Source organism: Vicia villosa, unplaced genomic scaffold (genome assembly GCF_029867415.1).
Source record: "Vicia villosa cultivar HV-30 ecotype Madison, WI unplaced genomic scaffold, Vvil1.0 ctg.000177F_1_1, whole genome shotgun sequence".
NCBI classification, from domain to species: domain Eukaryota; kingdom Viridiplantae; phylum Streptophyta; class Magnoliopsida; order Fabales; family Fabaceae; genus Vicia; species Vicia villosa.
In genome coordinates this window covers 1,261,054-1,286,695 of record NW_026705051.1, presented here as the reverse complement: position 1 = coordinate 1,286,695, position 25,642 = coordinate 1,261,054, and the positions used below count along the sequence as shown (strand labels likewise).

General features: G+C 33.1%; 1 protein-coding gene across 1 annotated transcript; it reads right to left on the bottom strand.

Annotated features, from left to right (window-relative positions):
- Positions 1 to 7,826: 7,826 nt before the first annotated feature.
- Positions 7,827 to 17,754, bottom strand: LOC131625014 (DEK domain-containing chromatin-associated protein 4-like). Its single transcript, XM_058895932.1, has 12 exons — positions 17,606 to 17,754; positions 14,515 to 16,196; positions 14,386 to 14,419; positions 13,448 to 13,527; positions 13,147 to 13,206; positions 12,861 to 12,974; positions 12,553 to 12,630; positions 12,353 to 12,433; positions 9,862 to 10,342; positions 9,510 to 9,619; positions 8,953 to 8,983; positions 7,827 to 8,287 (listed from the first exon to the last, which is right to left on the bottom strand). The coding sequence occupies exons 2-12, from the start codon at positions 16,111 to 16,113 to the stop codon at positions 8,127 to 8,129; spliced, it is 2,829 nt and encodes a 942-aa protein (XP_058751915.1). The 5' UTR covers positions 16,114 to 16,196; positions 17,606 to 17,754; the 3' UTR covers positions 7,827 to 8,126.
- Between the last annotated feature and the right edge of the window lie 7,888 nt (positions 17,755 to 25,642).

Genomic DNA, 25,642 nt, shown 5'->3' with positions numbered 1-25,642 from the left:
ACCATACTTCTAACAATTGAAACACCGAATATGACTTTTGTCAGGTTTTCATCCATCACCTCTTCCTCTACCTAAAACACCATTTTTGTGGTTGCTTTGGTATGAGGTTCTTCTTTGGTTCGACGAATTTCCTTCTTGTTGGTTTCCTCTACCAGTCAAATTGTTGTAACCTCCTCTACCTTTGTTGTCGAACCATTTTCCTTTCTTTTCTCTTGCTGATTGAGCCTGCAAATCCATATCACTCTTCGACTTACTTGCAGCTCTTTCAACCTTTCTTTGTTCATGACATTCAAACATCCCTCGAAGCTCTTCCTTTTTCAATGTTAAAAAATCTTTCGATTCTTCTATGGCTACTACCACATGATTAAATTTTGGAGCGAATGACCTCAAGATCTTTGCAACAACTGATCTTGATGTCAACGTTTCTCCACATACCTTGATTTGATTCACCAGTTTCGTAACCCTAGTGAACAAACCAATTACGCTTTCATTTTCTTCCATTTGAAGCAATTCATACATTCTTTTATGAGTTTGTAACCTCACCTCTTTCACCTTCTTAGCGCCTCCAAACGATTTCTCAAAAATTTCCCATGCCTCTTTCGCTAATTCAACATCACTCAGCTTTTCAAAATTATCTGGATCAACACACTGATGAATTATAAATAGAGCTTTATAATCTTTCTTCTCCAGTTCTTTGTGTGCAACATTTTGTTCATCTGTCACGTTTTCTACAAGTGGCGTTACTCCTTCCTTCACAAGATCCCAAAGAACATGTTAACAAAAAACAATATTCATCTGCTTACACCAATCTCATAATTCTTATCTTTCAGAATTGAAAGACTTGCTGGAAAATGCTCGTTCGAATGATTCATCGCGATATGCTTCTCAAGAATCACACTGCCAGTGCTCTAGATACCTGATGTTGGAGAATTCTGAATCAATCTTGATGAACAGGAATCAGTTCTTCCTATTCATTTCGTCTCTTGCTCTTCACTCTTCACTCGAGTGAATCAACCACACTTTGGTTTCAAGATGATTCTGTTGCACAATGATTATGAAAGAAGAAAAGAAAAGATGAATTGAGGAAAAAAATTAGAGCTTAAGAGAAAAGGGGAAGAAGAAGAATATTTTTGCAGAGTTTCTCTCTGCTCTCAACTGAGATTTTATTCTATCTTTTCTCTACGCAATTGCTTTTTTTACAATCATAGAGTACCTCCCTGTTTATAGGGTGAGATTGCTTGAACACCAAACAATCTCCAACTAACCTAATTCAGTTTAAAACACAAAATAAAACTAAGTCTAAATTTCTGTCGAGATACACTTCTTCGCCATTTGGACAACTATACAAATTTGGGCACACAAAATATTTCGATAACAATAAACTTTGTCGAAATGGTGCTTTTGCACACAAAATTATATTCTCAAAGAAAAATAAATAGGAACTATTGAAATTATAGAAAGTGTGAACATATAAAATATTAATTTATTTTATAATATACTCATAATAATGTAGTTTTTTTAATACTCTTGATTATTATTATTAATTTTTTAAAATTTTAAAATAAAAAATAATACATTGAAGTACTAATTTAGTCAGACAGAAATTATACACTAGTACATTTTCTTTTTATAGAAATTACTATATTAATTTCATTCCTTAAGTTCAGGTATAAAAACCTTAAACTTAATTAATGGTTAATTGGACCTTTAAATTCAAACATGGTATGGCACTATTTATAGTGAGTGTTGTCACATGCATGTTGGCAACTTGGAAAGTGACAAATGTAGCAGCACCATTAATAAACATTTTCAAATTGCCAAGTGGATCACCGACCAATGGACCATTGTTTTAAATTATCATGTTGATGATGTGATATAGATAGATGGCTTTTCCTTAACTCTCAAACTCAACTACTAAATCTCATAGCTCTCTATTGAGAGAGTTTCTTTTGCCCCGAATCATGGTGTTGTTTAATCTAGAGAAGCAACTTTTAATCTACCATGGGAAAGTTGTATTTTTTTTACCTACAATAACAAATAATCAAGTTATTTTAAAACAATAATATTAATTTACTTTTAACTTTTTTTAGATTGTTTCAATTAATCAATTTTTTATTTTATTCCATATTTTTCCCAACTAATCAATACTCATAAACTATTCAACGTCATTTCTCTTCCAAAATGTTTAATTAATCATTAACATCTTCATCATTTTTAAATTTTTAGAGTGAAAATCCATTTTGGTCCCTCACAAATATTACACGAGTCAAATTAGTCCCTCACAAAAAAATTAACCCAAATTAATCAGTTACAAAATTTAACCAGATTATATTAGTCCTTCTGCTAATATTTTTCTCAAATCCGTTTTTTCCTACTTCTAAACTGGTTCTTTTCATACTTTTAAACCGTGACTGGACTGACACGTCGATTTTTTTTTTAATTTTTTATTTTTAAAATACTAAATTAATTTTTATTTTTAATTTCATTTTTAAACAATTATCAATGAATAATATCAAAAAAGCCAAAATTGTTTCTTACAAAGTAATTTTTAAACAAGTAATTTTCATTATTTCTACTAATATTAACAAATTTTATACATAAATTTTTACCTATGCGGTTTCAAATCCAAGTCCTTCAAGTTAAATGATTTTCACTTTACAACTAGACAAATCAATTTCTATCGTTAATAAAGTGACTATCATTTACAACAAGACAATTCAATTTTTATTTTTAATAAAGTGACTATCATTTACAACTAGACAAATCAAATTCTATTGTATGTAAAGTGACTATCATTTACAACTAGATAAATCAATTTCTATTGTTAATAAAATGATTATCATTTACAACTAGACAAATCAATTTCTACGATTAGTAAAATGACTATCAATAACAACTAGACAAATCAATTTCTATTGTTAGTAAAATGACTATCATTTACAAATTGACAAATCAATTTCTATTATATTAAACTGACTGTCATTTAATCTGAAGAGACTTAGGTTCGAGACCATATTGATAAATTTTTGTATTTTTTATTTTAAATTTAGAATTGTTTAAGATTAACCACATGGGTCTGAGTTCAACTCTTTATAAGAAACAATTTTGGATTTTTTATATTATTAATTTATAATTGTTTAAAAATGAAATTAAAAATAAAATCAATTTAGTATTTAAAAAATGAAAAATAAATAAAATCCAACGTGGCAGTCCAGTCACGATTTAAAATTAAGAAAAAATCGGTTTGAGAAAAATATTAACAGAAGGACTAATATGATCCGGTTAAATTTTATAAGGGATTAAATTTGGTCTATTTTATTGTGAAGGACTAATTTGAATCGTGTAATATTTGCGAGGGACTAAAATGGGTCTTCACTCAAATTTTTATTATTCAATAGTAATCAAAACACATATTCATTATGATTTTTCAATCTTGATCTACTACATCATCAAGTGGATCACCGACCAATGACCATTGTTTTAAATTGTCATGTTGATGATGCAATATAGATGGCTTTTCCTTAACTCTCAAACTCAACCGGATAGATTGTATGATAATGTTATTGGAGTTAGTTGAAAATATACATGTTGAAAAAGTCTCATATTGTTTGGTTTTGTGAAGAAAGATGAAGTTTTTTTTACAAGATATATTAGTTAAAAGCACTTAAACTTATATTTGACTTTTTATAGGTTATTTTATACTCTTGTTTTATAGTGTTGTGAGGGGTAGTTAAATACTTGTTTTAAAGAGTGTGGGAGTATTGAGGCCTTGGGATGGTTGAGGATAGTCTATGTGTTGTAACAATTTTTACATAGTGTTATTCTCTAATTGTCATTTGACAATGATCGTGGTTCTTTCTCCGGTTTTGAGTTTCCACGTTAATCTCTTGTGTTGTTATTTTGATGGAAAAATCAATTTTGCCTTGTAAAAAATTCAAGTCAAAGATGTTTTGATTCAATTAGGATTACACAAGGTGTTGAAAGAAAATATTTCTAACATGGACAACGAGAAATGGGAGGAACTATATCTGAGAGTTTCGAGTACAATCTGCATGTCTTTGGCTAAGAATATTCTTTGTGAATGTTCTTCATACGCCGTCAGCCAAAGAGCTTTAGAAGAAACTTGAAGGGCTATATCAAGAAAAGGATATATCAAATCGTTTATTGTTGAATGAGCATACAAAAGTATTTGATCATCTAAGTGTTCTAAATGGTATTGTTCATGAATTTAAAACTATTAGAATCAAGATTGATGATGAAGATAAAACTTTGAGATTCATATGGTCTCTTCCATCTTCCTATGAGCATATTAAACATATTTTGATATATGGGAACGAAACTTTGAGTTTTGATGAAAGTGCTAGTAAAATTATTTCTGAAGAAAGAAGATTAAAGAGTGAGGATAATACTTCTTCAAACTCGGTGTTGGTTGTTAGAGGAATGTCTTATGTGAAGAAATCATTGGAACATGTGTGAAATGTTGAAAATGTGGAAAGATTGGATATATATATATATATATATATATATATATATATATATATATATATATATATATATATATATATATATATATATATATATATATATATATATAGGTGTCTTGATGGGGCAGCTCAGAGAAGGGCTCTGAGTCAAATGCTAGTATTGTATCTCTCACTATGAGAGAGGGTGATCTTATCTAAAAATTGAGAAGTGTGTACTCGTGACGTTTTTGTTGTCATGGAAAAGGATGAGTTATTTCTAGGAATTAACCCATGGCTATTGATGCAAAATGAGTTATGAGATTATGTCGATCGTTGAAGAGCTTCCTACCAACATGAAAGTTGCACCATAAAGTTTTAACCTCGTTTTTAACATGTGAAAATTTATGAAGTGGTTTAGTTTCAAGTGAAGTATATTCTTGGTTAGGTGGAGTATGATAGTTTTTAAAATTATGATTGTCGGTGAAAACAATATGAAAATTCTTGTAGTGGTTTAGCTTCAACAGAATATACTCTTTATGGTGGATTATGATTGTCGATGAAGACGGTGAAAGTTAATGTATTATTTTCAATCAAGGTGGAGATTGTTGGGGTTGGTTAAAAATCTACATGTTTAAAAAGTCCCACATCGTTTAGTTATATACAGGACTCAAGTTTTTCTTTACAAGATGTACCAATCAAAAGCACTTTAAGCTTGTATTTGACTTTTTATATTTTCTCTTATACTCTTGTTTTAGAGTATTGTGAGGGGTAGTTAAATACTTGCTTTGGAGTGTGCGGTTATATTGGGACCTTGGGGTGGTTGAGGATAGTTTATGTGTTGTAACAATTTCACATAGTGTTATTTTATAGTTGTCATTCGACAATGATCGTGGTTTTTTCTTCGGTTTTGGGGTTTCCACATTAATCTCTTGTGTTGTTATTTTGTTCCTCTTTTTTCTCTATGCTTTGTTTTTTTCCAACAGATGCGAGATAGATTGTATGCAATATGTCAAGATAAAAATCTGAGAGTAAAGGATTTGAAAATAGGTACAGGTCAATGGAACTTCAATTGGAATAAGAATTTATCTTGAGAAGAGTCCACATTAGAGGTGAAATTGGAGGAAAACTTTAAAAAATTGTCATTAATACTGAGAAAGTAGATAATTGGACATGGGACTCGGAAATATATAACGTTAAAGAAGCGTAAAACTTAATTATGGAGAACTCGATTAACGTTGAAAGACTAAAACTCGTAGAAGTTTGAACAAATCCGTCCTTTTAAAGGTAGCAGTTTTCGTGTGGCAATTATTTCAAATCAGAATTTAGTCTAAGGATAACCTTCACAATAGAGGAGTGTTGAACAGTTCTCAAACAAAATTTTCATTTGGTTGCAGGTCTATAGAAAGTACTTCTCATATTTTTTTTAGTGTGATTTACACTAGCGTGTGTGGGCGGCAATCACCCGATGGTTAAGCATTTTTACTGTGTTACACAATTCAATTATTCCAAACTTTCAACATTTCAGCGGATTGTACGGAACATGAAGAATCAAGACAGAAAAATTTATTGTTATCTGGTGTGCTTGTATTTTAATAATTTGGAAAGCGTGTAATGAGAAATTTTTAGAGAAAAAAATAGATCAGTTGAGCATATAGTTGAAGAAGCTAAAATTTTGTCATGGAAATGGTTGAAAAGCAAAGCTTAATTACTCTCTCAGAAAGTAATTTTTTGAAAATTTGATATTAAAAAGAAATTTAATAAAAAAATGAAATATTAAAATAATATTTTAAAAATAATTATTCAAACCAAATTTTCATTTGAAATTTTTATAAAAAAAATTTTGTAAATTTATTTTACAGAACTATGAAACACTATAAAATTTTATTTTTTAAAAAAGAAGGGTTAATACCATTTTTCACCCAGGTGAAATTTACTTTATCCCCCTTATAATTTTTTTTTTAGTTTCTCCCTATAATATTTTTTTGTTTGAATTTCCCCCTAAGCGTGCAATTTAAACACCAAATCAGAGGGTAAAATTCAAACAAAAAAATATATATTACATTGGATAAATTTTACATTTAGGAAGAAAAAAACATAGTATTTTTATATTTTAAGAGGGTGTTTGAAAAAAAAAATTATAAAAAGAAGAAAACGAATTTCATATTACAAAAAGTTTTTGTATATTTAACCCAAAAACATTTTCCAAACAAACGGACCTTTTATGTTGCATTAAACTCTACTTATTTGTATTTTACTTCCTTCATTTTAAAATATTCAAACATCTCATCTTTCGAGCCGTTAATTCTCCAAAACTCAATATGCCATATAGATGCTCTTTCAAACATCTTTTTCACAAAATATAAGTGGAGCGCTAATAATATCTCTTTCCCCATAGGAGCTGTAAATTTGTATTTATTTGACATCTTTTAATGAAAGTTATAATTTTTTTAATAAAAAACAGTTAGATTAAAAGAACTCCATCAAGCATGCACGACACATTGATCAAAATACTACCTCATCTCATCTCACCTTTATAATCCCCAATAGACTTCCAATACTCATCTCATCTCTCCTTTATAATCCCCAATAGAATTCTGACTTTCTAAAATATGCATGGCCAAGTATAATAAGTTATGTTGTAGAATCTAACCTTTAGAGTTATATTATCATATTAACTGTTGTACCTAGTGAAATAAATACCCTATTTAAACATTGACCTAATCTAGAGTGTTTCTTTAGCTGTCATATTCCACCATATAATTGGATTTGTTGGTGCTCCACTAGTCTTGGTGGAGAAGGTTTGTACCAAAAACCTTTTTGACTTGCTCCACTTACATGTCAATAATGCACTCCTACAATTTACGTTAGACTTTGGCCAACAGGACTCCTTCAGTGTGTTCTTCACTACTAACAGCTCAGAAAACATCAACAGAGCAATGTAAAATAGGACTCCTTGAGTGTGTTCTATACTACTAACAGTTCAGAAAAAGTCAACGAAGCGATGTAAAATAGGCCAATGCGGGTCACAGTAACAGTTCAGAAAACATCAACGGAGTGTTGTAAAATAGGTTCAGAAAACATCAACGGAGTGTTGTAAAATAGGCCAAAGCGGGGGCAGTGAACCCCCCACAGTATACAGGTAGAAATTGACATCCCTATAAGTAAAAGATATGCGTGCATGAAAGAATCAAACCTAACTTTAAAAATACAGATATGAAATTGAAAACAAATGATAGAAAAGGAAGATAGAGACATGTTGGATTAAAACACCAAATAATACAAGTGGGGTGAGGGGTCCTTATCATGGCATGAATCAAAATATTGAATAGAAAGATAGAGACTCTTCATCACCCAACATGAATATGCACAGAAAGGTGTCAACTTCAAAGGTTAGATATTTATTAAATAGACAAATTGTTTAAACTAGAAAAGAAAAACCTAAAAATTACGTTGGTGTACACAATAAACTACATACTGGCAGCCAAACAAAAGGCTGCACTAAATTATGACAAATACATGTTTGATATCTTAAGATTCGAAGGATGTTAAGAATTAAGAATAAGATACAGCCAATTCTACACAACTTAAAGTGTACATGAGAATTACAGTATGCCTTGCTAAATACCTAACCAACAAGCTGTAATGTCTAATCCACAGTCAGACTTAGGACTCCTGGCCGGTAGACCGGCCTTCGTCTTTCTCGGTATCCTCTTCTTCGTCCTCATCTTCATCATCTGCTTCTTCAGCTAGTTTTGTCAGCTCCTCCTGAATCATGAGCTTGATAGCTGCCTTTTTGGGGTTGAGATCCACATCAAATTGTTTAGCTGGAAAATGATGAGCAATTTTGTTAGTTTTCTTGTCAAAGCTTATTCAACAACACTTTTTTTCGCATCCGCGAAAGGTTTGTGGCACAGCCCAACAGTAACACTAAATGAGACATCCCTTTAGATTCAAACCTGATTCGTCTTATTGTGGGAGACTGGTCTCAAGCTAGACCTAACCCAGTTTATTCACAAAACGTTTTCACATAAATAAAAAATCCCAAATTGTCCCACCTGTTATAACTATTTAACATCACAAATTCATCATAAACTTTTAAATGATTGGGTGAAAAAATGTCATTTTGAATATTGTAGATCCAATAGAGGAGACCAAATTCAAAAATTCAAGAGTTCAATAAGTACCAAGGACCAAAATTACATACAAAAAAAATTGCATATTGCATACTAATGATATCAAAGAAACTAAAAGTGTGATTCAGCCTAAAACTGAATATCCTAGATTGTTAAGGGAAAGAGCTACTGTAAACTATACCCCTTCAGCTGCAAGGATAAGCAGACACTAGAAAATGCAAAAAACCAAAAATAGACACATAAAAGTGTTTTGATCTTAAAGGTATAAATGTTGCACTATTTCATAGTTTTAACTGAAAAAGATATAAATATTAATATTGTGGAAAAAGGAAGTTAAAAGAGAATAGAAAACTTACCAAGTAACTTCAGAATGTCAGTGAATGTGGCCTACAAAAGAGAAAAGGATTATTAATTTTGGAAAACATGAAACATTCAGTAGAGTACCAAGTTGTTCAATCTACCAATAACAACGCACATAGAAATATTCAATATTACATCCAATTTTGTTTTATAAATTCAACTGATGTGAAGGAATCATAGAATCATACAACCGCCAAAAATAACACGGGGTTAGCATGTAGCAAATCTGCTGCTACATTCAAGCCTATAAGAAATATGGTGCACATTTAATCATCCAATTTGCTAATTTTATGAGACTGTCCATAATTTTATGATATATCCATACATAAATTGATGGAATGTAAATAAATATCTAATATAGCTCTAGTAATGTTGACAAAGAAAAGGCAAAGATATCTTAAGCTATGCTTCTTTGTCAGGCTGTCGAGGAAAATTGACAGCATCCCAGTCAATAAAGGTACCATTATGAAGAACCTTGCAACTAAAAATATTTTATAAATCAAACTTAAAAAATCAACAAACAAAAAGTAATACTTTAATTCCAAAATCTTACCGTATTGAAGTCAACTTCTTTAAGAATTTCACATATTGCATCGCGCAACTGATTATCACTGGGACCTGAGGACTTCTCTTTCTTCTTGCCTTTTCCCTTAGCAACCTTTTCTGCTTAGTGCATACAGTAAAGATGATTACTTATAGAATATATTATCAGTTTTTCAATTAAAAACATTTAAATTTTTACTGATGGAAAAAGAAAAATTAAACACGCCGAGTTGTTGAGTAACAGTTAAAATGTTTCATTTCAGCTGAAAGTTATTATTCTCAAACAAAACACAATAGGCATGCAATTCCGAACGTGATAAATGACATAATGACAGCAAGGGAGGAGAGCTCATGGCATATACCCGTTTTCTCTTTGGACTTTGATGAAGACTTAGTTGGAGTTGAAGTTGATGTCTTCTGCTTTCCCCCTTGCTCATTTTTCTTCTTCCTAGAAAATACCTTTGGACTTTCATCAACATCATCGTCAGATTTTGGTCTGGAATTTGATGATTTCTTAGGTGCTCTCTTAGGTGGTGAGCGAGATTTATTTGTGACCGTAGTTTTCTCGATTTTGCTTCTTCCGGAGGACTCTTTCTTAGCAGATGATGACTTAGACTGCTTTCTCTTTTTTTTCACATCATCAGATTCATTCCCAGAATCACTTTTATCTTCCCTTTCTTCCCTTTCAGATTTCTCTGGAGTTTCATCTTCAGATTTCTCAGGAATCTCATTGTCGGTTTCATCCTCATTTTCTTCATTTTTCTCCTCTCCCTCTGATTCATCTTCTGTGTCAGTTGTGCTCTTTTTCTCCACTCCTGAAGAACCTTCAGTTTTCTTCTGCCTCTGAAAAATATACAGCCAAAAGTTAAGAAATAAGAAGCAGACCACAACAAAAACAACTAAAACTTCACATATTGCATAAATTGATATTTCATTTTGAATAAAATGTAATGTCATACAAACATGTAATATCAATTATATTGATAATCAGATTATGAGTTGGTACATTATTTTGCCGATTAAAATTATTTTTGGGTAAATGGCGAAACTGATAATTGATCTGAGAAACTCTTGTAAACCCCACCCAAGCCTTTTATCACTAACCTTTTTCAACTTAAGCACCTCATAAAGACCACAACCTTCAATCCAACATCTCCAAAATAAAATATTGTGCCACACTGATGACTAATCATCCATAAATTTCATCAATTTATTATTTAAATGCATCTTGGCCCACAAAAATATTATTGACATGCACTATTGTCCTCTCATAGGAAGTAAGCTTAGGAGCTTTTATATGCTCCTTGTTCCTTTAAGCTACTACTTCCAGTGGTAATGGAAGGGAAAGGCCAAGCTCTCCAATTTTTGGAAGAAATAACTGTATAAATGAGTCCTATTTCTCATATTTCTCTCTGTAATTTTCTGATGTATATAATTTGTGTAATTGTGCGACTAAATCTCTGATTTGAGAACTTTCTCCTGAGATTGTTCAATAAATGTCAGTTATTACTGTTAAATTTCAATATTTGGTGACCCAAAATATCTTTTCACTCGGTAGGTGAGAAACTTACAAAGTCAGTGGTGGATAGAAGTATGGTTATGTCGAAGTTTAGAGAAACAATACAAGCAACTTATTTATATCACACATATGTAAGAGCACAAAAATATAAGAATACACAGTTAAATACATTCATAACTAGCAATCAGTAGTACAGAGGAAATTAGCTTCAGATCTCATATATATTATTCTATTTGTTTTTCAAAAACCAAATTGAGACACCATGTGCCATGGCATATCAACATCGAGAGGAGATGCAGTAGCAGAACACCTGAAGAGAGCTTCATGAACTGCGGAGAGAGCTTTGTCAGGTGCCATAGATAGATGAAGCAGTAGCAGCGCGTCTCAAGAAAAGAAATCTAGTGTTGTGGGCTTGTGGCTAATCAGATAATTAGAGTTTCTCAGTTGAGAGTAAAAAGTATTGGGCCTTTGTTTACTTGTATTGAGCCAAACTTATATTGTTCATTATCTTTTTCTGAAACTATTCTTTTTTTAATCTTATCTTTATACTTGATGAATTATATTAATTTTACTATATAAATTATTTGTATTAATTATCTATGAAGTTTAGCACTATATTAATTTATTATGTTTATTTATTAGCCATTAGTTCAAACCCAGTTTAACTGGTTGAACGATGACCAGGAGCATGATTGTCAGGATCGCGCATTAACTCCTAAGGTCGTACAATATTGCGCTCCCTCAACCAGTCACCGAGTTGGATCGATGCAAAGATCGCTGGAGATGGGAGAGAGGTCAGCACACCGATGAAGATCATAAACAAGTGAAATTAGAGATCTGTTTCGTTCTGATTTGGCCAAAATCTGAGAACCCCCAACCCATTTACGACACAGTTCCACATCATACAAACCGGCCCGTTATGGCTAGAATTTGACCCGACTCTTTTTGAAAATAGGTTTAGCAGTGTCGAAAGTTGTTTTTGGACCTGTTGCTTTTTTATTTAGTACTTTATTGGAAATGAAAACTACAATGAAAATTTAAACTCACTTTCCTCTCAACACCACAAAATATAAACAACAATATTAACAACTATATATACTTTCAAATTAATTATACAATTATAACTAAACAAAATAAAATTGAACTAATCATAGGAGGAAAGCAACTAGTTATAGGACGAAACTAATCATAGGAGGAAAACAACTAGTTATAGGACGAAAACAACTAGTCCTTTTCAAGCAATGCAGAAAGTGAAACAAGCATAAAAGGCACTCACAAATTATATCAAGTTGCTAATATCACATTTGCTGCAGTTGAAGTAGTGAGATTATTACCTTTGCAGAAGAACCTCTTGAAGCACTAGTCCTAGGCCTTGATGCACCTCGTTTCACAACACGCTTGCGCTTTTTACTGGACTGATGCAGGTTAACCATAAAACTATGAATATGTTGCACAAGAAACTATACTTTCTTAGTAAAAGAAATTTTCCATAACATCTAGAAAAAAAAATTGAAACACACGAAAGAAAGTAAACCTCTTTTTCTGCAAGTAGCACAGTTGTGGTTGCATGAGGAGCAAGCAAAAAGTCTATCAGCTTAGTAATAATATCTTCCTGCACATGCAGAAATTCATTGGCAACAATAAAGGCGTGTTAAATGGTATCAGTCAACAGGGTCTCCATTTAGGGCTAGAACATATATACAGTGCATTATGAATACAAGAAACGGAGATTCTTCATAACCCTTCGGCATACACATACCAAAGCATGAACACGTGGCGGGATTAATGTATTAATGTTTCATCCACAACAAGAACAAGAGCAAGGATACTAAACCAACAAACCTTTTTTATTGTTGACTTGCTGCTAAGTGTTATGTCAAACACATCACAGAATTCCAGTAACTTCTCTCTATGACATTTGTCTAGCTTTTCTTTTACTTTAAGCATTTGCTTCTCCTGTAGAAACAATATTAGGATTTTACAACCATGGGCAGACAAGGACTTTAAAAAAGGCAAGAAGTCGGTAAAAGAAATTACTACACACATCAACAAAACCTTTCAATTATTTTATATGATATAGTTGCATGTTAGGAGTATTATATGAGGTACTTGTTGCGGTAATAATTACCTCATTGGCATGCCATACAAAACCAGAAAACCTCAATATATTACTCTTGACCTGAACTGCCTGCAAAGGATTTTTAAAAAAAAAAAGTCACATGGGGTAACATGAGTCTGACTTGTCAGTTCCATAACCGAAATATCACATACAAATAGAAGTGTTAAACTTTTCAACAGTGAAGGCTTGCACTATACAAAATCCTGATCTATAGAACCACAATGATATGAAAAACAAAATAAAATCAATAAGGTGGTTTGAAACAGGTGTAACAAAAAGACACAGATAATTAATGAATAAGTGTATATACCTTCCCTCTCCTTCCAAAGAGGATTGTATGGAGCAACTTGAGACTATCATCAGTTTTCCTTCTAGATAACTTAAATGCCACTATAGAAGAAAAATGCAGGAGTCATAAGTTTATTAGCTATTCTGAAGAAGCATAGTTATGTATCCAGTGTAACCAATGTAAATAAGAATAAAAACTACAAAACAACTACAACATATTATCAGGTCAACTTCACTTAAATATATATGTAACAGGAAACTCCTTCTATTACTGCTGAACTAAGGTCAATTTGACAGTTCATTTATGTTCTGCCTTTATCTCCAAGTCCTAAGGATTCCAAAGATCAGATTTACAATTGATCTTCCAATAGTCACATAAATCAGTAAAATGACATTAAAAAGCATGGATAAACTATATTGAACTACTAAATGATAAGAAACTATATTTATGTTCTGCCATTATCTCCAAGTCCTAAGGATCCCAAAGATCAGATTTATAATTGATCTTCCAACAGTCACATAAATCAGTAAAATGACATTAAAAAGCATGAGAAAGAGGATCGACTATCTCCAATTTTTGCCACTATTATTAATATCTTTAAATGTACAGTGAGTGAGAAGGAAGATCCACATATTAAATTTTCTTTTAATGTGAGGGAATACATAGTCGGCATGTTATATTTCAACACAGTCTTTTATTTGGTGAAACACATGTTGGTCTCCCCTTTGAAATTGGGTCGCACATAACACGTGGTGGGCCCATTAGGGATTCACCCCAATAAAAAAGGGAGTGTCAAGAGAGAGTGTCGAAAAGTGTTTCTAGCAACCCTATATTGTTTGCTTGTAAGCCAAATTTAACCGAGGGTGAGTTAAGTGTGCAACAAACACACCCTCAAAATATATATGTATCCATTACTGATAAAATAAAATAAAATAAAAAATCAAAGAGAAGCACCATACCATTGGGTATATCTTTTAAAGGTGTGCCACGACCCTGCAATTTGAAAAGGAAACTGTAAACAAATTAAGGTAAATAAAAATGCATAGCTAAGGCTAATTACTTCAAATGTGACATGGAAAAACAAATACCTTCTCAATGTGTAATTCTTTGCTTGTGTCTTTATCAATTACTGCTACCAACCTCTCAACTGATTTCCTTTCTCGAACTGGACGATCACTAGTAGGAGTCTTAGGCTCTAGTTGCTTCAGTTCATTTCTTTTCTCCTTCACTTTCTCCTCGTTAACCTTCCCTCTCGCACGCTTTCTTGATCCTTTCTCACCCTTACTACCCCTTGCCTTATCTTCTTCTTTTGATTTATCAATACTATCCTTGTCATCTTCCTCCTCCTCCCCCTCCTCTTCAGTCTCTGCTTCAGTTTTCTCCTTTTCATCACCCTCTTCCTTCTCCGCTGTCTCTGCTTCAGATTCCTCCTTTTCATCATCCTCTTCCTTCTCTTCTATCTCTGCTTCGGTTTTCTCCTCTCCATCTCCCTCTTCCTTCTCTTCTATCTCCGCTTCGGTTTTCTCCTCTCCATCACCCTCTTCCTTCTCCTCTACCTCTGCTTCGGTTTTCTCCTCTCCATCGCCCTCTTCCTTTTCCTCAATGCTACCCTCTGTTTCCATCAAATCTGCTTCTTCTTTTTCAGATTCAACTTTTTCCTTTTCTTCTTTACCTTCTGTAGTTTCCTTAACCTCAGTATCAACATCCATTTTCTCATTTTCAGATTCAGTAACATTTTTGTCATCCTCTTCTATTTCTTGAATGTCATCATCATCTTTCTTAGCCTCCACAACTTCTTTTACAGTATCAACTTCCATATCCTCTTTTACATCTTCGCTTTCACTATCTTTCTTTTCCACCTCTATTTCCTCAGCACCTTCGATTTCCTTATCCCCTTTTATTTCTTCCATCCCGCCATCTTTTGCAGCCTCCTTTACTTCTTCCATCTCACCATCTTTTATATCCTCCTTTACTTCTTCCACCGCACCATCTTTTATATCCTCCTTTACTTCTTCCACCCCTTCATCTTTAACTTCTTCCACATCATCAACTTTCTTATCCTCTTTTTCTTCTTCCCCCGCATCATCTTTAACTTCTTCCACCTCATCAACTTTCTTATCCTCTTTTTCTTCTTCCACCGTATCATCTTTCACTTTTCCCACCTCATCAACTTTCCTGTCCTCCTTTTCTTCTTCAACCGTATCATTTTTCTTATCTTTCACTTCTTCCACCCCATCATTTTTCTTCTCCTCTTTTACTTCCTCAGCTCTATCCTCTTTCTTATCATCTTTTACTTCCTCCACCCCATCATCTTTCTTATCATCTTTTACTTCCTCCACCCCATCATCTTTCGTCTCCTCTTTTACTTCATCAGCCTCATTATCTTTCTTATCCTCTTTTAATTCTTCTACTACATCAGCTTTCTTATCCTCTTCTACTTCTACATCAGATTTCTTATCCTCTTTTACTTCTTCTACTACATCAGCTTTCTCAACCTCTTTTACCTCTTCCGCATCATCCGCTTTCTTATCTTCTTCAATTCCCTTGAGTCCATTACTCTCAAAGACTTTCCCTCCATCAGTTCCCACATCTTTCTTCACAACAACTTCATCTAATGTCTTGGCCGCAACGCTACCGCCATTTGAATCAGTCTTAGCAACTTCAGTCACTGGTTCTTCCTCTCCCATACCAATCTTATTTACCTAGAGAAATTACTTTACACAAAGACACTCTCCACAACAGTTTGTTCAATTGAACAACTGAAACCAACCTGCAGATAACAGAAATCATTTAGAATACATGCAACAAACAGCATAGTACAAAGAAAGAAGGGAAAATAAGAAGATAATTAAAAAATGCTAAGCCTCCATAGAACATTGAAGTAAATCTTATAGGGCTACAGTTGAATGGTATTTCAATTTAAATCACAATCAACAATTTGAACAATTGAACCACAATGGAGCCAAATCACTTTCCACAGCCCTTACAACAACCAAAACAATAAAGATAATAACAAAATAATTAGATTTCCTTCATGAAACCCAATTGCAAGAAGAGCATTAAAATTGGCTCCAACCACAAATCAAACAAAGCAATGCAATTCACAAATTAAAAAATCAAGCATAATCTATGAAGCACGGGACACCGGAAACAAAACACCAACACTAACACGTTGACACCAATAATAACAAGTGTTGATGTCAGTTTTGGACACCGACACTGACTCAGACCCACCTTTTTGCAGAGGTGTCAGTTTTCGACACCGACACTGACTAAGACACATCTTTTTTTAGAGGTGTCAATTTCGGACACCGACACTAACTCTGACACACCTCTTTTCAAAGGTGTCAATTTTGGACACCGACACCAACTCAGACACGCCTTTTCTTTTTTCAAAGGTGTCAGTTTTGGACACCAACACTGACTAAGACACATCTTTTTTTAGAGGTGTCAATTTCGGACACCGACACTAACTCTGACACACCTCTTTTCAAAGGTGTCAATTTTGGACACCGACACCAACTCAGACACGCCTTTTCTTTTTTCAAAGGTGTCAGTTTTGGACACCAACACTGACTCACTGACTCAATCACACCTTTCTTCACCTTCCTTTAGAGGTGTCAGTTTTGGACACCGGCACCAGACACTTTTTTCAAAGGTTTCAATTTTGGACACCGACACAGACTCAGACGCACACACACACCTCTTTTCAAAGGTGCCGGAGCTACGGAGAACATAATATTTAGCTCAGGTGCAGGTATAATTAGGCAGCCAAAAAAAAAACTCACTTTAGAATATTCTGTTTACATTAACTACATAAAAAAACTCACAATAACCCTAAAAAGATCAACCCTAAACACGCGACTCTAAACAAAATTCCCAACAGTAAAGCACAGCCACAGCAAGAAACTAACTTCGATACATCGTAATGTTTCGTATTTACACCCTAAGGAAACCAAATATTCGAAAATAAACCAAAAAAATCAAATCAAAACAACGAAAGTACCAAATTTTCTTTTTTGGGAAATTTCTCTTCAAAATCCAAAGCCCTAAAAAATCTCGACCTCAAATCCTAACCCAAAACACCAAATTGACTCCAGAAAACACAAAGACACAAACTTTGAACCCTAAAACGGAACGTTTCAAAGAAAAACGAAGTAAAAGAGTTTCAAAACTTACAGATTCAGAATTCGGAGGAGAAAGATCAGAGAGCTTCTTCACTCTTTCGCGAATGATTATTTTCTCTCTCTCTCGGTGTACTGACAGTAACAAAAAGTGTCCGGGGTTATTTTGGTCTATTTATAGTTCGGACTTCAAATGCGGATTTTAATTGGAATTTAATTGACACGTAAGAGATGTACGTCGTTGAAATTTGGATCGGATGGATGAGATGGGTTTTCTGGGAGGGACGTGTGAAATTGACGGTTGTGATTTGAAATTCCATGCGTTGTGTTGTGCATGTTTTCGGAGTGTTGTTTTGATTGATTAATTGTGTTTTATCCTTGTTTGGATTTGAGTGTTTATTTGGTAGGTTGAAGTTCAAATCAATGTAATAAATATACCGAGGTAAAAAAGTTGAAACTTTATTAAAGAATTTTTTTGAGTTATGGAATTAGGATGAAAAGTTAAAATAATTTAAATTAAATAAGTATTTCAATATTTTTCTCTGGTGTTTTTATATTAAAATTTCAAAAATCACTTTAATTTAAAGTTATTTAGAATAACTTTTTATAAAAATCAGTTTTGAGATAACTTTTTTGAAAAATTATGTGATTTTCATGTGTTAATTTTTAATAATTGTAGTGATATATTTATGGGGAACCTCAAATGGGACGACCTATATTCTTCATCGGGTGTTTTTATTCCTTTTTGGTATTGTATGATTTGCTAGTCAAAAACATCTTACAACAATATAATTTACTCGATTATAAATCTTATCCTAACTTCTGCTTATTTAGTTTTAACTTCTGTTTATTTCTCTCTATTGTTTTTGTCAAAATCACTAATCCTCCTATTTCTTTCTCCTTTATGAAGGATGTCAAAACCATAGGAAATATGATTTTCTCTTTAACATGTAGGTTTAATTTGTCTTCATCGTTTAATGGATGTTGCTTACATTGAAATTTTTTTTCAAAAATCATGTAATGACATTCATTTAATATTGTAAACTCCCTAAAAGAAAACTTTCAAATGACCTTTGGTTGGGTTGGTTTTTATAGATCCTGAGACTTTGTTTGAGGTAAGAAAAATTGCTCAAATCTCACTTTCAAATTGAAGAAAGGAGCGGGGGAGGAAAGGAGGAGGATCAACGAAGAAAGTCGTGACCAGGTCCGTCAGAGTCGGACTTCATTTTTTCGTCAGAAGAATCGGTCGTTACTTGAAGAAATGTATATACGCTCAACGTGTTGGTATTGGTGCTCTTTTTTACTTAGTGGTTGTTCTCGAATATCTTGATGCTGAGGTAAACTAATAACTCTTTTGTTCTTCTATTTGAGTTGGAACTTCTGTTAGTTAGGGATTTGGATTTTGAACCCTAATTTTGATGAATTACATTTTATATGAAGGTGTTTGCACTACTACGGAAAACCTCTTTCACAACGATTGGAAAAGGGGTACCATTACGCGTGTCATACCATTGTTAAGTAGGGTGTGGTTGTAAGTTTGTTATTTCTATCACGGTCTGGGAACCGTTATTGAAAGGCAGGACGCGCGCCACTTATCACAACGGTTATACTTATAAACCGTTGTGATACTTACACATAGGTACTGGGTTCGAAACTCATCAGCACAAATTATGTAAATCATAAATGATCTTTGATCACGGTTACAATATATAATCGTTGTGAAAAGTGCCTAGAGTTTATTATATAATATGTAGATTGCGTGTTTTCCATACACCTCATTAAAGAAATACAAGCTTTCAAATCGATGAAGAAGTCTATAATCTAAAAATTAAGCTATTCTTGAAAACCAACTTAACCATACCATTATTTTCTAATTGCATGCGTCTCATCGTGCATTTCATTCTCTTTTACATATATATTATGGTTTATTGGTCTAACTTCTTACATACATCGTTGTCTTCGATTATAGTTAAATTTTTTGTAGTTAATGAAACTTAACTATAATCGAAGACAATGATGCGACCTCGAAATTTATAATCTATATGTAAAAGAAAATCAAATGAACGATGAGACGCATGTAATTTGAAAATAATGGTTTGTTTTATTTGTTTTCAAATACAATTTAATTTTTAGATTATATTATTTATGTCAATTTAAATGAATGTATTTTAAGTGAGGTGTATGGAAAATAAGTATTCTACATATTATATAATAAAATCGAATAACATCATACAACAGAATCAGGTATTATAAATGTGAGAGCAATGAAAAAAATATATTATAAATTTCCAGGACGCACCTTTTATTGAAATTAATCATGGAACAAGAATCAATTCTGAAGTTCATCTAGTTTCTGAAGCAATGAAGAATAAATATAAGGAGGAAGAAGCTTACACAACAGCTTCATACTTCTTATATTTCTTATCATTTTATCTCAAACTAGATGAAGTTTGTTGTCGCTTGTGTTTCCTCATTAACTAAAATATTTTGTTCTTGTTGAGTCCTACAATAACCATGAAAGTTATCAACATGTGAAAATGCAAACTTATTTGTCAACAGAATATGAAAAACATCTTGTTTGTGAAGCTATGAAGAAGAAGTACAGGGTGGATGAAGTTTCCATCATAGCTTCATGCTTCTTGTACTTTTTCCATAGCTACGTGCCGCTACCACGAAAAAATAACAGAGTCGCCACTAGTATATTTATCCCATAAAGAGAAAGGAATATTAGAAAACCTAATAAGAACAAGAATAAGGTCTTACGACCAGAGAAAAGAGTACGGGAGTCGGCTACACGAGAGGAAGGGATTAGCACCTCACATATTTGTCGTACTTGACGGGGTCATTCTTTATTTGTTTCTAATCAAAGGGTGTATCTACTATACTAGTTACTTGCTAGTAGGGGGGATGCAATGCATGATTAACTAAAGTGTTTTAATAATTATTATGCTTGCTAGAGTGTGAACTCTATACCTACGTACCTCCATAATGCAGTGGAGAAGTCAGTGTGTCGTAGTTCTGCTAACTACTTTCTATGTTTTTTATTGTTTGTTGTGTGTTTTTTAGGTGAACAGTTACATTCGCATCCTATAAGCAGCTCGACCTTTGGAGACTTATGCAGTGGAGGTAGGAAGGAAATAACGTGCTCCTAAGCACCATAAGGCAAAAGAAAAGAAAGAGTGTGGTTTGTGTTTTGATTGGGAAAATACATTCAAGTGACTCACTTAAACAAGCGAGACTTGAGTTTCTCCTCCCTTTTGATGAGTTTCAACTTTTATTAAGTGTTTTATTAAGGGTTAGAGATTTTAGTTTTTTTATGCATATTGGGGAACATACAAACTAAGAGGAATCTCTTTCCTATTTGCCATCATACAATGGTGGCCCTAAGGATAAGGATGAAGGGGGAATCTCTACTTAGTGTTAGCATACATGGATTCCAACCTAAGGTCTATGTGACTTCTCTTAAGATAGAGTCACCATCCTAAGGGAATATGGAAAACATAAAGCAAAATATAGCAAAGAGTAAACTCAAGTGTGTAATTAAACACCCAAGCACAAGTGAAATCAATTTAGAGGTGAAGACCCCCCTTGAGTACTTAACAAGTCTCAAGGACAAAAGATATAACATGGAGCAAGCATATAGATAACACTCCTCTCAATCACTTAACAAGTGTTAAGGAACAAGCAAAGAGATAAAACTCCTCTCAATCACTTAACAAGTGTTGAGGAACAAGCAAAGAGATAAAACATGCGGTTCATGAGACACTAATGAAATGCAACAAGTCACAATCAATCACATAACAATGTCGCATAAGGCATTCGCCTACATCGTCAAAATATATCAATCATTATTGATAAGTACTCGTCATGTTAATTTCCAGCAACATCACAAAATTCGCAATATCTCAACATATGCATTACGTCACAACATCGCCAAAACATCGCCAATTTACGGACACCAAATCAATCCTGGACTCGCCTAAATTATACTACTCGGTCACTTAATTTCCGGGTCTATTATTAATTGTCGGTTCGGTTAGAAGTATACTCAAAGTTGGTTCTACTACCTAAATGGGCTACCCTGCTACTATAAAAAAAAGATTTGTATTCTGTTACTGCTATATAATTAGTCTGCTACTGCTATCTAATTTATATGCAACTGTTTTCTTTTTATTTTTATTACTGATATACCTGCTATCATTCTTCATACTTCTGCTAATTTACATTACTACTGTAACTAACTTATTAATTTTAAGTTGCTAATATAATCTAATAGGTCACTCTTAGTATTAATTATAAATTATCATAATGGTTACTAATTACTGAAGGCATGAGTAATATATATATATATATATATATATATATATATATATATATATATATATATATATATATATATATATATATATATATATATATATATATATATATATATATATATATATATATATATATATATATATATATATATATATATATATATATATATATATATATATATATATATATATATAGTGAGACAGGGGACACCCGCCCCTTACCTACATGACACCCGTCCCATATGGGACTCATTCACCATGGAAGGGGGTGCCCACCCTAGGCACAAGGGCCCCACCCTCACTTATTTCTTTTCTTCTTTTTTTCTTTTCATTTCAACAGGGGGCGCCCACCTCTAGCCCAAGGGCTCCCCACCCCACAACTCTTCTTCTTCGTCTCAGATGCACTTTTGTTTCCAGTTTTCAGGTCACAGTTTTACTATTTCAATTCAATTAAAGTTCATCACCATCACACAGAAATTATATTCAAGTAATACATTCACAGAAACACAATTCAACCAACATTGGCAACAACATATTATTCACAGCAAATCTCAACACAGTGGCACACAAAATATTCACACATAACCGAGGATTCAATCGATACATAGAGACAATAAAATTCCCTAAACCCACATACAATCTATCATGTTCCCGTTTATAGAGCAAGAAACCCACCCTTACCTTTGGAGTGAAGGTTGCTCTAATTCGTCCGGATCGAAAATCCCCAAAATTCTTCTTCCTCACGTGTGCACTGTGCCTCTCCCAATTCTTTGCTACTTGCTTGCCCTTCTACCGTTATGCCTTTACTGAATGTTTCTAAACCTAAGATATTACCTCAATAATATCAGTTTGGGCCTCCCTCTAACACACGTGCAACGCTCTAACAACCCATACAATTTTATTTTATTAAAACTCCCTATTTGCTTATCACCTCATATTTTACGGTCTAATTTAATTTGCTCAGAAAATTCCCAAAATATTACCCGACACTGTAATAATATTTCTAATACTAAAAATATTAAAATTTCGATTAATTGTCGATCCGCTATCCCGAACTAATACCGACTAAATCGTCCCAAAACACGAAAATTCCATAAACATTCCAAACGACTAAATTAAGAAAATAATTATTTTTCAGGGCGTTACAACCACGAACCTGGAGTTACTTCAAAGCTTCCTCCAAGAATAATACTCCTCTTTCCTACAGCCTTCGAGGATCACATAGGTAACCTTCCCACAGGCCGGGAGGTTTACCTTGACAAACCCTAATGACTACATCGTTATATGCTCAGTGGTTGTCTTTTTTTCTAGGTTACAAAGTCTTTTATTTATAACCTATACCCAACTGGATTTGGGCCTTCAATCACAGTAAATTTGATGTTCCAATATAGCAGTAACTTATGCTACAATCAAGGTCTTCAATCTGTTAGTTTGCAAGAATATCTCTATAATTAGAAACTATATAATCTTCAATATTCTGATTTGATTCTTCTGAATGATTCTTCAAATCTTCATATTGATTCTTCAGACCTGTCATATAATATATCACGCCTTTATTTAATTTGCACAATATCCCAGAATATTCTACAATCTTCTGTTATAATTAAATCACATAGATTTAATTCTTCACTTCAGCTCGGCATGATGTCGTAACATCCCATGTGACATGTTATTCCATATGTTGAATTGCTCTAACATAACATGTTCTATCATTCCAGTGGGATTCTTTGTTGTACCTGTTGTTCTTATATATTTATACATACAAGTTCTTTTATTTGTTTTACAAAAATTAAGCCAACTCTAAAACCAGAGATCTAACACATGGTACTGCTAAAAACATACTTAATATTATATAAAGAAACAATAAATATCATGATAGAATTATAAAGAGAGAATTTCTATAAATGAATTATGTTGAAACCTACCTCTATCATGGTGATATAACAATAGTTAAAAAATAGTAGAATAAGAAAAACCTTGCAAGAGATTGACCACCTGCTATGCTACTATGCTCCACCTTGCTGAAAGCAATCTTCAATTCACACAATATCCTAAATTCACACAGTATAAATTAGGTCTATTTAAATTATTAATTAAATTGGGTTGGGAGAAAAAATTATAAAGGGTAAAAGTGGAATTCAGTTAAAATAATAAGGATAAAATTAGGAGAAAAAATGATTAGCTTAAAGCTATAAGCTAAAACGCTATTTGAAACAGTGTTTGAAAAATAAGCTATAAGTCAGTAAAATAAGCTATAAGCTCGTGATAAGAATAAAGTTACCAAACTGGTCTTTTATTGTCATATGAGCTTATAAGCTATAAGCTCAAAAATTTTCTTACCAAATAGAGCCTTAGTTATTGTTCTCGAATATCTTGATGCTGAGGTAAACTCATAACTCTTTTGTTATTCTATTTGAGTTGTAACTTCTGTTAGTTAGGAATTTGGATTTTTGTTGAAGCTGTATAGCGGCAAGCAACAAAAGATTTAAAAATATTACTCAGGGATTTATCGTGTCCACAGAGATGGTGAGAATGCCATTCAACAGTTTATATGATTTCGAACTCAGGTTTGAATGAACAAAAGTGTAAAAACGGAAAAGTAAATATTAACACAAAAGAATTCATTCTTCGGAAACAAAAGATTTATCAAGCATTGCATATAATCTACTTCTCACAAACTTAAACTTATCGACCAATTATACTCAACCTACGATACTCGTCTATGTCATCACGTATCTCTCACATCAGTGTCCATCTCTATAGCACCTACGAGATCAACTCACAACCGAGGTTATCTCTAACACAAAGTTGCGAGAACATTCGTATTCTCACGTCGTCGATCTCTCGCGCGCCGCTCAAACACGAAAGCATTAAGTACAGATACCCACAATGAATGTTAGCTCTAAATCTATCTCTAGAGTCCAGAAACTAACAAATAATCATCCTAGATAAGGATTCAAGAAGTTTATCTCTAAAGCAACCCAAATCCTGAGCACAAAGCAAAAATCTAAGACAACAATCAACACAGATTTGTAAAGCAAGTTTTATATAACTCCATGGGAGAAAAATATACATAAGTTCAAAGTAAATACATACACAAAATCCAACTATAAGAGAAAACACAAAGAGGAAGAGAAATGAACCAAAAATCACTCGGTTTGTCAGCTCCGATCGACAATCAATCCACCTCCAATCATCCAAATGCAAGCTCCATAGTTGTTTTCTAACCTAATCTAACCTAAAAATGATAGTTTGATGAGTTGGGAACAAATACCCCAAAACATAACCTAAAAATGTGATTTTTCCCCTTTTTAATGAGCTGCTCTCACAGGCAATCTCGCTTAACGAGCTTAGGTTGCTAAGCGAGTAGCAGAAAAAAATAAATTTTGTTTTCGCCATAACTTGAGAACCGTAACTCTGAATTGCGCCCGGTTCAAAGCGTTGGAAAGCTTATTAAATTCTCTATCTAAAAATGACTAAATGGCAACCAAATTTATGTTTTTTTATCACCCTTATTTTAATCCTATGCAAGCGCGCTTGAGCTTGGCTAAGCGAGCTTCTGCATAATTTTCCTTATTTTGCTCCAATACTGCGTAACGAAGCCGTGCCTTCGACACTTTATCTCTCGAGACTCCGATATGCATAAATACCTATAAAACAAAGGAAAACTATCAAACGGTACAGAAAACGAATCAAAACTCAAGTATGTGAATATATACACAAAAGTTGGGATTTTATCATAAAAACTATAAGAATAGAATCAATAAGTGCCG

Bases quoted from the DNA above. Each gene is read 5' to 3' on its own strand.
- LOC131625014 (XM_058895932.1), bottom strand. From the start codon at position 16,113: ATGGGAGAGGAAGAACCAGTGACTGAAGTTGCTAAGACTGATTCAAAT. The intron at 14,420-14,514 runs GTATTTGTTTTT...TTCAAATTGCAG, and splicing joins AAGAATTACACATTGAGAAG to GGTCGTGGCACACCTTTAAA. The intron at 12,631-12,860 runs GTTTGTTGGTTT...CTGCATGTGCAG, and splicing joins GCAAGTCAACAATAAAAAAG to GAAGATATTATTACTAAGCT.